Genomic DNA, 13,682 nt, shown 5'->3' with positions numbered 1-13,682 from the left:
TCCTCCACGATATCTTTAGTATCTACCGAGCAAATGCAGTTAGAGCAGTGACTTAATTTTTTTTGTTTTTATTTAAATTTCAGTTAGTTAACATATAGTGTAGTAGTAGTTTCAGGTGTACAATATAGTGGTTCAGCACTTCTAAACATCACGTGGTGCTCATCAAAACAAATGTACTCTTTAATTCCCATCACCTGTTTCACTCATTTCCCCAGCCCCCACCTGCCCACCTCCCTTCTGCTAACCATCAGTTTGTTCTCTAAGAGTCTGTTTCTTGGTTTGCCTCTCTTTCTCTCTTTTTCCCTTTGCTTGTTTGTTTTGTTTCTCAAATTCCACATATGAGTGAGAGTATATGGTATTTTGTTTTTCTCTATTTCACTTAGCATAATACTCTCTAGTTCCATCCGTGTCATTCAAATGGCAAGATTTCATTCTTTTTTATGGCGAATAGTCGTGTGTGTGTGTGTGTGTGTGTGTGTGTGTGTATGTATAGGTATATACCACATCTTCTTTATCCACCCATAGATGGACACTTGGGCTCTTTCTGTAGTTTGGCTATTACAGATACTGCTGCTATAAACCTCAGGGTGCATGTATCCTCCCCTTTTTAAACATTTTTTTTAAAAAAGATTATTTATTTATTTGACAGACAGAGATCACAAGTAGGCAGAGAGGCAGGCAGAGAGAGAGGAGGAAGCAGGCTCCCCGCTGAGCAGAGAGCCCGATGAGGGGCTCGATCCCAGGACCCTGGGATCATGACCCGAGCTGAAGGCAGAGGCTTTAACCCACTGAGCCACCCAGGCGCCCCTAAACATTTTTTTTTTTTTTTAAGATTTTATTTATTTACTTGACAGGCTGAGATCACAAGTAGGCAGAGAGGCAAGCAGGGGGCGGGAGGTGGAGCAGGCTCCCCACTGAGCAGAGAGCCCGATGTGGGGCTTGATCCCAGGACCCTGGGATCACGACCCGAGCCGAAGGCAGAGGCCTCAACCCACTGAGCCACACAGGTGCCCCTATCCTCCCCTTTTTAAAAAAAATATTTTATTTTTAAGTAATCTCTACAGACAATGCGAGGCTTGAACTCACAACCCTGATATCAGGAGTTGTGTGCTTCACTGACTGAGCCAGACAGGCACCCCTCTTTGAATTAGTATTTTTGTATGCTTTGGCTAAATACCTAGTAGTGCGATTGCTGGATCATAGGGTAGTTCTATTTTTAAGGTTTTTTGTTTGTTTGTTTTTTGTTTTTGTTTTTTTAAATTTTATTTATTTATTTGACAGAGAGATCACAAGTAGGCAGAGAGGCAAACAAAGAGAGAGGGGGAAGCAGGCTCCCTGCTGAGCAGAGAGCCCGATGTGGGGCTCTATCCCAGGACCCTGAGATCATGACCTGAGCTGAAGGCAGTGGCTTAACCTACTGAGCTACCCAGGCGCCCCTGTTTTTTTTTTTTTTTTAAGATTTCTTTCTTTCTTTCTTTTTTTTTTTTTTAAAGATTTTATTTATTTATTTGACAGAGCGAGATCACAAGCAGGCAGAGAGGCAGGCAGAGAGAGAGGAGGAAGCAGGCTCCCCGTTGAGCAGAGAGCCCGATGTGGGCCTCGATCCCAGGACCCTGAGATCATGACCTGAGCCGAAGGCAGCGGCTTAACCACTGAGCCACCCAGGCGCCCCTAAGATTTCTTTATTTATCTGAGAGAGAGCATGCGATCAGGGAGAGGGGAAGAGGAAGAGAATCTCAAGCAGTCTCCCTGCTGAGCATGGAGCCTGGTATAGGGCTTTATCTCAGGACCCTGAGATCATGACCTGACCCAGAACCAAGAGTCGGATGCTTAACTGGCTGAGCCACCCAGGTGCCCCTTATCCTCCATATTGTTTTCCAAAGTGGCAGCACTAGTTGGCATTTCCACCAACAGTGCAAGAGCATTCATTTGCCTTTCTCTACATCCTCACCAACACCTGTTGTTTCTTATGTTGTTGATTTTAGCTGTATTGAAAGGTGTGAGGTGATAGGTCATTGCTGTATTTTTGATTTGCATTTCCCTGACGATGAGTGATGTTGTGAGCATCTTTTCATGTGTCTGTTGGCCATCTGTATGTCTTCTTTGGAAAAATGTCTATCCATGCCTTCTGCCCATTTTTTTTTTTTTAATCAACATAGAATACGTTGTTTCAGAGGTACAGGTGTGTGATTCATCAGTCTTACACAATTCACAGCACTCACCATAGCACATACCCTCCCCAATGTCCATCACCCAGACACCCCATCCCTCCTGCCATCCTCCCCTCCAGTAATCCTCAGTTTATTTCCTGAGATTAAGAGTCTCTCATGGTTTGTCTCCCTCTTTGGTTTTGTCTTTTTTTTTTTTTTTTTTTTTTCATTTTCCCTCCCTTCCCCTATGATCCTCTATCTTTTTTCTCAAATGCCTCTTATCACTGAGATAATGTGATAATTGTCTGTCTCTGATTGACTTATTTCGCTTAGCATAATGCCCTCTAGTTCCATCCATGTCACTGTAAATGGCAAGATTCATGTTTTTTGATGGCTGCATAATATTCCATTGTATATACATACCATGTCATCTTTATCCATTCATCTGTTGATGGACATCTTGGCTCTTTCCATAGTTTGGGTATTGTGGACATTGCTATTATAAACATTGGGGTGGTGCTCGCTTCGGCAGCACATATACTAAAAAAAAAAATAAACATTGGGGTGCACGTGCCCCTTTGGATCACTACGTTTATTTCTTTGGGGTAAATACCCTGTAGTTCTTCTGCCATTTTTTTTTTAAGATTTTATTTATTTATTTGACACAGAGAGAGAGAGAGATCACAAGTAGGCAGAGAGGCAGGCGGTGGGGGTGGAAGCAGGCTCCCCGCCGAGCAGAGAGCCCGACGTGGGGCTCGATCCCAGGACCCTGAGATCATGACCCGAGCCGAAGGCAAGGCTCAGTCTACTGAGCCACCCAGGCGCCCCACTTCTGCCCATTTTTAATTGAATTATTCATCTTTTGGGTGTTGAGTAGGATAAGTTCTTAATATATTTTGCATAGTAACCCTTTATTAGATATATAATTCGCAAATATATTCTCCCATTCCATAGGTTACCTTTTAGTTTTGTTGATTGTTTCTTTCACTGTATAGAAGCTTTTTATTTTGGTGTAGTTCCAATGGTTTATTTTTCATTTTGTTTCCTTTCCCTCAGGAGACATTACCTAGAAAGAAGTTGCTATGTCAAAAAAGTACTGCCTGTGTTCTCTTCTAGGATTTTTATGGTTTCAAGTCTTACATTTAGGTCCTTTTCTTTCTTTTTTTTTTTTTTTTAAGATTTTATTTATTTATTTGACAGACAGAGATCACAAGTAGGCAGAGAGGCAGGCAGAGAGAGAGAGAGGAGGAAGCAGGCTCCCTGCTTGGGATTGTTTATTCTAACTCTGTGAAAAATGCTGTTGGTATTTTAATAGGAATTGCATTGAATGTGTAGATTGCTTTAGGAGGTATAGACATTTTAACAGTATTTGTTCTTCCAATCCATGAACATGGAGTGTCTTCCATTTCTTTGTGTCATCTTTGATTTCTTTCGTCAGTGTTTTAGTTTTCAGAGTATAAGTCTGTTACCTCTTTGGTTAGGTTTATTCGTAGTTATCTTACTGTTTTAGGTATAATTGTAAATGGGATTAATTCCTTAATTTCTCTCACTCTTTTTTTTTTTTTTTTGAGATTTATTTATTTATTTGACAGAGATCACAAGTAGGCAGAGAGGCAGGCAGGCAGGAGCGGGGGGGGAGCGGGGGAAGCAGGCTCCCCACAGAGCAGAGAGCCCGATGTGGGGCTTGATCCCAGGACCCTGGGATCATGATCAGAGCCGACGGCAGAGGCTTCAACCCACTGAGCAACTGAGGCGCCCCTCTCTCTCTCTTTTTAATGATTTTATTTATTTATTTGAGAAAGAGCAAGAGAGCACAAGCAGGAGGAGCGGGAGAGGGAGAAGCAGGCTTCCTGCTAAAGTAGGGAGCCCTATGCGGGGCTTGATCCCAGCACCCTGGAATGATGACCTGAGCAGAATGCGGACTCTCAACCGACTGAGCACCCAGGCACTCCTTAATTTCTCTTTCTGCTGCTTCATTATTAATGAATAGAAATGCAGTAGATTTCTGTACACTGAATTTATTTCCTGTGACTTTACTGAATTTGTTCTAGCAGTTTTTTTGTGGAGTCTTTTGGGTTTTCCACATGGAATATCATGTTATTTGCAAATAGTGAAAGTTTTACTTCTTTCTTGACAGCTTGGATGCCTTTTATTTCTTTTTGTTTGTTTTTTGTTTTTTTTTTTTCTTTTCTTTTTGTTGTCCGATTGTTGTGGCTAAGACTTCTTGTATTATGTTGAGTAAAAGTGATGAGAGTCCACATCCCTATCTTGTTCCTGATCATAGAGGAAAAGCTCTAAGTTTTTCCCCATTTAGGATGATATTACCTGTGGGTTTTTCATATATGGGCTTTAATATGTTGAAGTATGTTCTCTCGAAATTTTATCATGGATGGATATTGTACTTTGTCAAATGCTTTTTCTGGATCTATTGAAATGATCATTGATCATATGGTTCATATCTTTTCTTTTAGTGATATGATGTAGCATGTTGATTGATTTGCAAATATTGAACCAACCTTGCAATCCAGGAATAAATCCTACTTGATTGTGGTGAACGATTTTTTTTTTCCAATATATTGTTGGCTTTTGGTTTGCTAGTATTTTATTGAGGATTTTTGCTTGTTAGGGATGTTGACCTGTAGTTCTTTTCTAGTGATGTCTTTCTGGTTTTGGTATCAGGTAATGCTGACCTCATAGAATGACTTTGAAAGTTTTCCTTCCTTCTCTTATTTTTTGAAATAGTTTGAGAACAGGTATTAACTCTTCTTTTTTTTTCTTTAAAGTAGGCTCCACACCCAGCATGGAGCCCAACACATGGCTTGAACTCATGACCCTAAGACCAGGACCTGAGTTGAGATCAAGAGTTATATGCTTAACTGACTGAGCCACCCAGGCACTGTGACACTTATTTAAATGTTTGGTAGAATTTGCCCATGAAGCCATCTGATCCTGGACTTCTGTTTGTTGGAAGTTTTTTGATTACTGATTCAATTTCTTTGCTGGTTATCGGTCTTTTCAAGTTTTCTATTTCTTCTTGTTTCATTTTGGGAAGTTTATATGTTTCAAGGAATTTATCTATTTCTTCTAGTTTGTCCAGTTTGTTGGCATATAGTTTTTCATAATTATCTCTTATAATTACTTGCACTTCTGTGTTTGTGGTTATTTCTCCTTTCTTATTTGTGATTTTATTTATTTGGGTCCTTTCTCTTTTCTTTTTGATAAATCTGGCTAGAGGTTTATCAATTTTATTAGTTGTTTTCAAAGAGTCAGCCCCTGGTTTCATTGATCTGGTCTATTGTTTTTGGTTTTTTTTTTCCTATATCATTTATTTCTGTTCTAATCGTTATTATTTCCTTCTTTCTGATGGCTTTAGGCTGCCCTTCTTGTTCTTTTTCTAGCTGTTTTAGCTGTAAGGTTAGGTTGTTGAGCAACAGCTTCATTCAAGCAACTGTCAGTACTAAGCCTCAGAATAGCAGAGTGTGCAGGTGTGGGAGCAGTGCACTAGCAGGGCCAGGCAAGCCGGGATGTGTCCCCTGTGAGGGTGAGGGAGTGGGTGGTGCAAATGCCTGTGTTCAGCCATTGGGGGTCATCATTTCTCCATGTGTGGGAGGGCTTGGCGTGTCTTCTCAGCCATGATCTTCATAGCATAAGATACACCACTGCTTGTGGGAGAACAGATGCCAATATGAGTAAAGTCTCTGATTTCACCAACACAAAAATTATTTTAAATTTGGGTGCAGTATAAAGTAAAATATATAGTTCTGAGTGTTCAAAAAAAGTACGTAATTTTCCTTATATTTTAGTATAATAATTGCTACTATTTACTGAATACATACTATAATTGAGTAGTGTGCTATTATGTAAGAACTCTCTATATTATACTAGAGTATAGTACAGAGCCCTTAGGGTATTACCTTTTTTTTTTTTAAATTTTTTTTTTGGCTTTTTTTTTCCAATTTATTTATTTTCAGAAAAACATTATTCATTATTTTTTCACCACACCATTTTTAAAAATTTTATTTATTTGACAGACAGAGATCACAAGTAGGCAGAGAGAAAGGAAGGGAAGCAGGCACCCTGCTGAGCAGAGAGCCCGATTCGGGGCTTGTTCCCAGGACCCTGGGATCATGACCTGAAGCCAAAGGCAGAGGCTTTAACCCACTGAGCCACCCATGTGCCCCAGGATATCACCTTTAAGAGTCAGGTGCAGAACAGTGTTATTACTTTAAATTTTACAGAGCAGTTAATTTTTTTTTTTTAAAGATTTTATTTATTTATTTGTCAGTGACAGAGGGAGAGAGAGCGAGTGAGCACAGGCAGACAGAGAGGCAGGCAGAGTCAGAGAGAGAAGCAGGCTCCCTGCCGAGCAAGGAGCCCGATGTGGGACTCGATCCCAGCACCCTGGGATCATGACCTGAGCTGAAGGCAGCCGCTTAACCAACTGAGCCACCCAGGCGTCCCCAGAGCAGTTAATTTTTAAAAAATATTTAAAATTGTTTAAATATTTATATATACTATTTTTAAAAAATAGGGTTTTGTGTTTTTAATTCTTTTCACTCATTCAATCCTCTGAAGTAGATACTATTATTGTCTCCATTGTGTAGATGAGGCAATTGAAACACAGAATCACAAAGAAACTTCCCCAAGATCAAACAGTAAGTGTAGAACCAGGATTTAAACCTAGACATAAGGGCTCCAGAATGTGAGGGATCTGGCAGGTCAAATCATTCAAATCTGGGGCCTGCATCCTGCATAGCTGTGGCCTTTGTGACGAGGGTTGCTTGTCTGGTCTCTGATAAAATAGCTCATGGAGCAGAGTTTTGGAGAGGTGGCGTAGTGGTTCAATAGAACAGACTCTGGACTAGGAACAAAAAATGCCAGTCCTGGGGCCACCTGGGTGGCTCAATTGGTTAAGCAACTGCCTTTGGCTCAGGTCATGATCCTGGAGTCCTGGGATTGAGTCCCACATCGGGCTCCCAGCTCCATGGGGAGTCTGCTTCTCCCTCTGACCTTCTCCCTCTGACCTTCTCCCCTCTGATTCTCTCTCCAATTCTCTCTCTCTCAAATAAATAAATAAAATCTTTAAAAAAAAAAAAAAAAGCCAGTCCTGGGCACATTCCAAGAATCTTTCTGAGTCTTCATTTTCTTCCTACAGTATGAGTTTTCTGATGTCAGCCTCTTATGTATGTTTGGGTTATGTTTTGTCATTTATAGAGTGCCTTTATATGTTCTGTCATTCATCTGTCTTGCCTGCCTTACAGTATTGCTTCAGGGATCAAATGAGTAATATACAGGGGAAGTAGAAGCAATGATTATTGCTTTTCAAAGTATTTGCTTTTCTCCCCTCAGTTTTCTGTTTCTTCAAGAGTGAGTTATAAAAAATAATTCAGATTTACTTGGATATTTAACGTATAGGTGCTATTCTATAACTCTATGCATGGTCTCCTTCTATCATTTTCACACATAGCTCTAGTACCCAAGTATTATATCAAATAGAAGTTATATTCGGGGCGCCTGGGTGGCTCAGTGGGTTAAGTCGCTGCCTTCGGCTCAGGTCATGATCTCAGGGTCCTGGGATCGAGTCCCGCATCGGGCTCTCTGCTCAGCAGGGAGCCTGCTTCCTCCTCTCTCTCTGCCTACTTGTGATCTCTCTCTGTCAAATAAATAAATAAAATCTAAAAACAAAAAAAAAACAAAAAAAAAACAAATAGAAGTTATATTCAGTTCTATTTTCTGCCCTACTGAACAGGAAATGTAGTAGGCACGGATAACCCAAAATAATTAGCTAGCTTTTGGTATTCATTTTTGTACTCAATTTAACTTGAGTATGTGTGGCTGAGAATTCAGAGTACAGATCTTCCTTGACTTAAGGGGTTACATATAAACCCATCATAAGTTGAAAATATATAAATAATAAATATATACACAATATACATTATTATGTATTATATATAATATAAAAATACATTTTATATTTTTATGTATATTATATATATATAATATATATATATATATAAAAGATATAAACCCATTTTAAGTTGAAAATATTGTAAGTCAAAGATGCATTTAATGCATCTAACCTACTGAATGGCATAGCCCAGCCTGGCCTCCCTCAAACATGCTCTGGACACTTACATTAACCTGCAGTTGGGCAAACTCATTGAACACAAAGCCCATTTTATAATAAAGCGTTGAATATCTCATGTAACTTGCTGATTACTGTACTACAGTGAAAAATGGAATGATCGTGAAGGTACAGAATGGCTGTAAATGTATTGGCTCTTTCTTCTCACGATCACTGGCTGATGGGGAGCTGCAGCTTGTTGCCCTGCCCAGCATCACAAGAGTGTATCATACCATATATCGTTAGGGACAAGATCAAATTCAAAGTGTGAAGTACAGTTTTTACTGAATGTGTATCACTTTTGCACCATGGTCAAGTTGAAAGATTTTATGTTGAACTGTTGTAAGTCTGGGACCATCTATGCTTAAAGTATTGAGTCTCTTTGGAAAACCCAAAGTTTCTCTTTGGAGTTTGGAGTCTCTTTGGAAAACTTGAGATAAGCCATATGTTTCAGACTTTGGAGTCTTGTCCACCCTACTCTTTAACCTCTCCAGTTCAGGAGTCCAACAAAGAAGCTAACACCTTTCTCCCCTTCCCTCCTCTCCCACACACACCTTGTGGTAAAAGCAGGAGGCTAGGAGAGAGAGAAAGGTTTTTTGGTTTGTTTTTAAGAGACTGTTTTTTGAGAAAAAATGAGCAAGAGAGAGCAGGTCAGGGGAAGAGCCAGAGGGAGAGGGTGAGAGTGAGAATCTTTTTTTTTTTTTTTTAAAGATTTTATTTATTTGACAGAGAACACAAGTAGCAGAGAGGCAGGCAGAGACAGAGACAGAGAGAGAGAAGCAGGCTCTGCACTGAGCAGAGAGCCCGATGCAGGGCTCGATCCCAGGGTCCTGGGATCATGACCCGGGCCGAAGGCAGAGGCTTTAACCCACTGAGCCACCCAGGTGCCCTGAGAGTGAGAATCTTAAGCAGGTTCTGCAAGTGTGGAGCCTGACGTGGGGCTTGATTTCATGTCCCTGAGATCATGACCTAGCCGAAATCAAGAGTCAAACGCTTAACTGACTAAGCCACCCAGGCACCCCTGTTTTTAAGAGAGTAACATTAAGATTATGGAAGGAACCCCAGAAATCTTCTCCTTGAGCAGTAGTCACATCAACTGATGCTAAAGAAGATGCCCAACTGGTGGTAAAGTGTCTGAGCTTCTGAAGTTGGGACCTTCCTAAAGGGGGTATCTACAGTATCAAAGCAACACAGTGGAAACTTATCTTAGCATTTGGAACTTTCATATAGTATCATAAGTATGAGCTTCTGTGGTCTTCACGTCCTCCGTAACCCATGAGGTTGTGCTTATACCAGCCAGTGATGCCGGTCATTGTTTCTAGTGTTCCTCTATTTTCATGATGGCAGCATGATTTTCTCTTGAATCCATTATTACAAGTGTGGTGTCCAGAACAAGGGAATGTTCAGGATATTGCTCTGCTTAGTGGTAGGCAGACCTTTCCTGGTATATTATGTTTGATTCTGAACACTTCACACTGAGGGTCAGGGACAACCTAGAATGTGCGATCTAAAGAAAGGTCCAGGATGGCAAGGGGTGGTAATCATTAACATGTTGGTTAAGGGAACTAGAAAAGAGAAAACTTCTCTATACTAGGAATATTCAAATTTCTGAAAAGCTCTTACACCAAGGAGGAAGTAAAATTATGACTTTTAGTAAAAATAGTTTATCATTTTTTGAGGGTCTACTCTGTTTAGATGTACTAGGCTCTCCACATATGTTACATGTATTGCAAGGCAGCTTCTGTTTCGGCTTTACAGATGGTGGAACTGAGGCTCTGAGACGAATAATAACCTACTCAAGGTCATACAGTTATTTAGTGATTTCACAATCCAAACCTAGGTCTTCCTAATTCCAAAGTCCATTAGCTGTCAGATTGTAGTGATGCTGCATGGAGATCATAGGCAGACAGATTTTAGGGGATAGGGCAGAAGCTAGCCATCCCAGCTGTTCTGATTCCCGGGAACGGAGAATTTAGGGCAGAAAGTGAAAGATCACTTATTGGGGTTGTTGTGAAGAGAATTTGTACATGGCAGAGATGACTAGAAATCACATTCCTTTTGAATCTCTTCCACTGTGATCTTCTGAACTCCTGTTCAAGGTCCAGGCTAGGCCCCTTCAGCCTTTTGGTTCTCAATTTTTCAGATTTAGTTCTCAGAACCTATTTCTGGCCCTTCATAGATAGATCTGAGTACTTGGATAATTTCTTACCTTAAGCAAAATAAAGCTTACCTAGAAACTATCTCACTTTTTGAAGTTGTGCTTCACTAGGTCCCTTAACATTATGAGGGCTTCTTGGATTGGTGCTAAACCCAAATGTAGCTTGAGGTGCACTGTGCTACAAGGCCGAGCCACTCTTTTCTCCAGCCTGTTGGAGAGCCACTGATCTTAGTGCCCAGATGACTGTTCCTTGATGAAAATGCCATGCAGGTCTTACAGTGGGGAAGGAGGACGGAGTGCCTTGGCTACATAACATAATTTTAAGAATTAATCAGCTGATGATGGGGTGTGAAGGGCGAGGCAAGGTTTTTCTTTGTGAACTGCTTATTGTCACCTGCTGATACCTTTACAAATTATGAAAGTTTTTATTCCTACTTAAGAATTTGATGAACTCCTGTTTTGATATTACAAAGTAATTATGCTAGCTTTAAGATTTGAAAACAATAAATATGTTGGTAATTTTTTGTTAATAAAGTTTATAATTTTTTTTTGTAGCTTCTTCACCTCGATGAAGATTGTGTAACAGAACTTTCTGTACATCACAGAAATAACAGGCAGACTATGGAGGATTTAATTTCATTGGTAAGAAGTACAGCATGAATTCGAGAGTAACATCTTTTGTTTTATTGTTTATTGATAAAATAAATGTACCAATAAAGTACATTAAAAAGAGTTGAACATTTTTCAGACCTAGGATTTTATCTTGGGTATAAATAATATATTTGTGTATGATTTTCACTCAATTCTTTTCTCATGCCCGCTGGATATCCTCTTTTTTAAAAATTTAATTTAATTTTTTTTGTGTGTGTTCCAAAATTCATTGTTTATGCTGGATATCCTTTTAAAAATAACATTGATTAAAGAAAATTATAGTGGGGAAAAAATAAAGAAACAGAAAATACTAGTCCACAGAGAATTGACAGAGTCTGATTTTACTCCTTGAAATTCTCTAACACGGAACTGTGATTCTGCTGTAGGAATAGGTACATGTGAAGCACTTTTCTTCTTACTTAAACGCAACCTTGTAGCATCACATCACCCCGAAGCTTATGAACCAAATACCATGAAATCATTATCATGATTTCTGGGTTGGATCATTTTAGCTCTTTCAGATGCTCAATCTCTAGATTTTTTCCTAAAGATGGAGGTACTCACTGCTGACTCTGAGTATAATCTAACCTGAAGCAGGGATTGTGCCTAACTTTGCTCCTGATTTAATACTGTGTCTTTCATCATCTATGATTTGTATTTTTTCTCTTTTCTAATTTGCAAGGTAAAGGCTTTAAGCAAATTTTTTTTTTTACTAAACAAAGCTTTGCCAAGTCACAGTTCTTTTCAGTGAGAAGGTATAAAGGATTTCTTTTGAATGATATAATAAGCAAAGGTTCTGGAATGTGTGTAGAAAACAGAATGATAATTTAGTTTTTCATGGATAATGCCTTTATTTTATTTTTAAAGATTTTGTTTGAGAGAAAGAGAAAGAGAGCATGAGTGAGGGGGGAGGGGCAGAGGGAGAGGGAGAAGCAACTCCCCACTGAGCAGGGAGCCCAACACGGCTAGATCCTGACCCAAGATCATGACCCGAGCCAGAGGCAGATGCTTAGCCAACTGAGCCATGCAGACACCCTGGATAATGCCTTTATTTTTTAAAGATTTTATTTATTTGACTGAGAGACACAGTGAGAGAGGGAACATAGCAGAGTGAGTGGGAGTGGGAGAGGCAGGCTTCCTGCAGAGCAGGGAGCCAGATGCAGGGGCTTGATCCCAGGACCCTGGGGTCATGACCTGAGCCAAGGGCAGATGCTTAATGACTGAGCCACCTAGGTGCTCCCTGGATAATGCCTTTAAAGGAATGTCAAGAATTGGGAATTATTGCAAGGTCTTTTATAATGAAAATTTGAAGTTTCCATTGAAGTAACTTTGTAAAATAAAAAGTATGACTTTTTCTTTAGGATGATCTTTAATACAAGACTGTATTTCAGATACATATGCTTTCTTTTAAAATTTTTGTTTTACAAGTTTTCAAACACCTACAAAAGTAGAATAGAATCGTTTAACAATGATCTTCCATGTAATCATCATCTAGTTTCAACAGTTAATGACACTTTGCCAGTTTTATCTGTATCCCAGCACCCTCTCCCATCTGTCCTTTCTAACTAGGATATTTCAGTTAGTCCCACACATCCTGTCATTTTATTGAGAAAAAATTTGGTTTGAGATTAATAGATTTAAAATCTGAATCTTAAAGCTAATATACTTAGTAGAGTGCTTGGATGGCTTGGTTGGGTGTCCAGCTCTTGTTCTCAGCTCAGGTCTTGATCTTGGGATCGAGAGTTCGAGCCCCATGTTGGAATTTCAAGAACTATTGAAAAAAGTTCTTAAAATAGTATCCTTTATGTGGTTTTTATATATAGTTTTCAAACTTGAAAGTGAAATGGAAATAGGAATTATTTACTTCTGTTACAGAAAAAGTAGATAATGAAGCATGATGGAGATTGTTTTCTGGTGTTACTCTCTCTAAAGATCTCCATGATTCTAAAAGCTAGACTTGAACAACATCAAGAATGCTGTGAAGAAAGTAATAGTTTTTCTTCTTTTGTACTCTTCCCTCACTCTAAAATGCTTTTTTATAATTATTTTCCAGTCCTAGGGATGAGTAGGATAGGCTATGCTTTCTAAATGTGAGATTGTCAACTTTATCGGAGCACTAGAGTCTCCTGGGTACTTTAAACTAATCCCAGTGCCTAGGTCCTACCCCCAGAGATGATGATTTCATTGGTTTGGTGTGTGGCCTAAACATCAGAATTTTTTTTTTTTTTAAAGATTTTATTTATTTATCTGACAGAGAGAGATCACAAGTAGGCAGAGAGGCAGGCAGAGAGAGAGAGGAGGAAGCAGGCTCCCTGCTGAGCAGAGAGCCCGATGTGGGACTCGATCCCAGGACCCTGAGATCATGACCTGAGCCGAAGGCAGCGGCTTAACCCACTGAGCCACCCAGGCGCCCTAAACATCAGAATTTTTAATAGCTTCCCAAATGGCAAAAATTTAGAGTAATACTTCTCAACTCCTACTAATATAAATTTTTGCCATTCAGAGTATGTTCTGATCGGCAGCATTAGCATCACTTGGTGCTTGTCAGAAATGCAGACTCTCAGGCCCCACTTCAGACCTACTGAATCAGAATAATCTG

At 39.7% G+C, this 13,682-nt stretch overlaps 1 protein-coding gene across 3 annotated transcripts in view; it reads left to right on the top strand.

Annotated features, from left to right (window-relative positions):
• Positions 1-13,682, top strand: part of MELK (maternal embryonic leucine zipper kinase) — a 100,072-nt gene that overhangs the window by 56,038 nt on the left and 30,352 nt on the right. For all 3 annotated transcript variants that reach the window (XM_044265347.1, XM_044265348.1, XM_044265345.1), the window contains one exon: positions 10,988-11,074. In XM_044265347.1, the coding sequence (XP_044121282.1) occupies positions 10,988-11,074 (87 nt within the window). The remainder of the gene's footprint in view (positions 1-10,987; positions 11,075-13,682) is intronic.

This window comes from Neovison vison, chromosome 9 (genome assembly GCF_020171115.1).
Source record: "Neovison vison isolate M4711 chromosome 9, ASM_NN_V1, whole genome shotgun sequence".
Taxonomy (NCBI): Eukaryota; Metazoa; Chordata; class Mammalia; order Carnivora; family Mustelidae; genus Neogale; species Neogale vison.
Note: the sequence above shows the minus strand (reverse complement) of the source record. Positions and strands in the feature narration are given on the sequence as shown.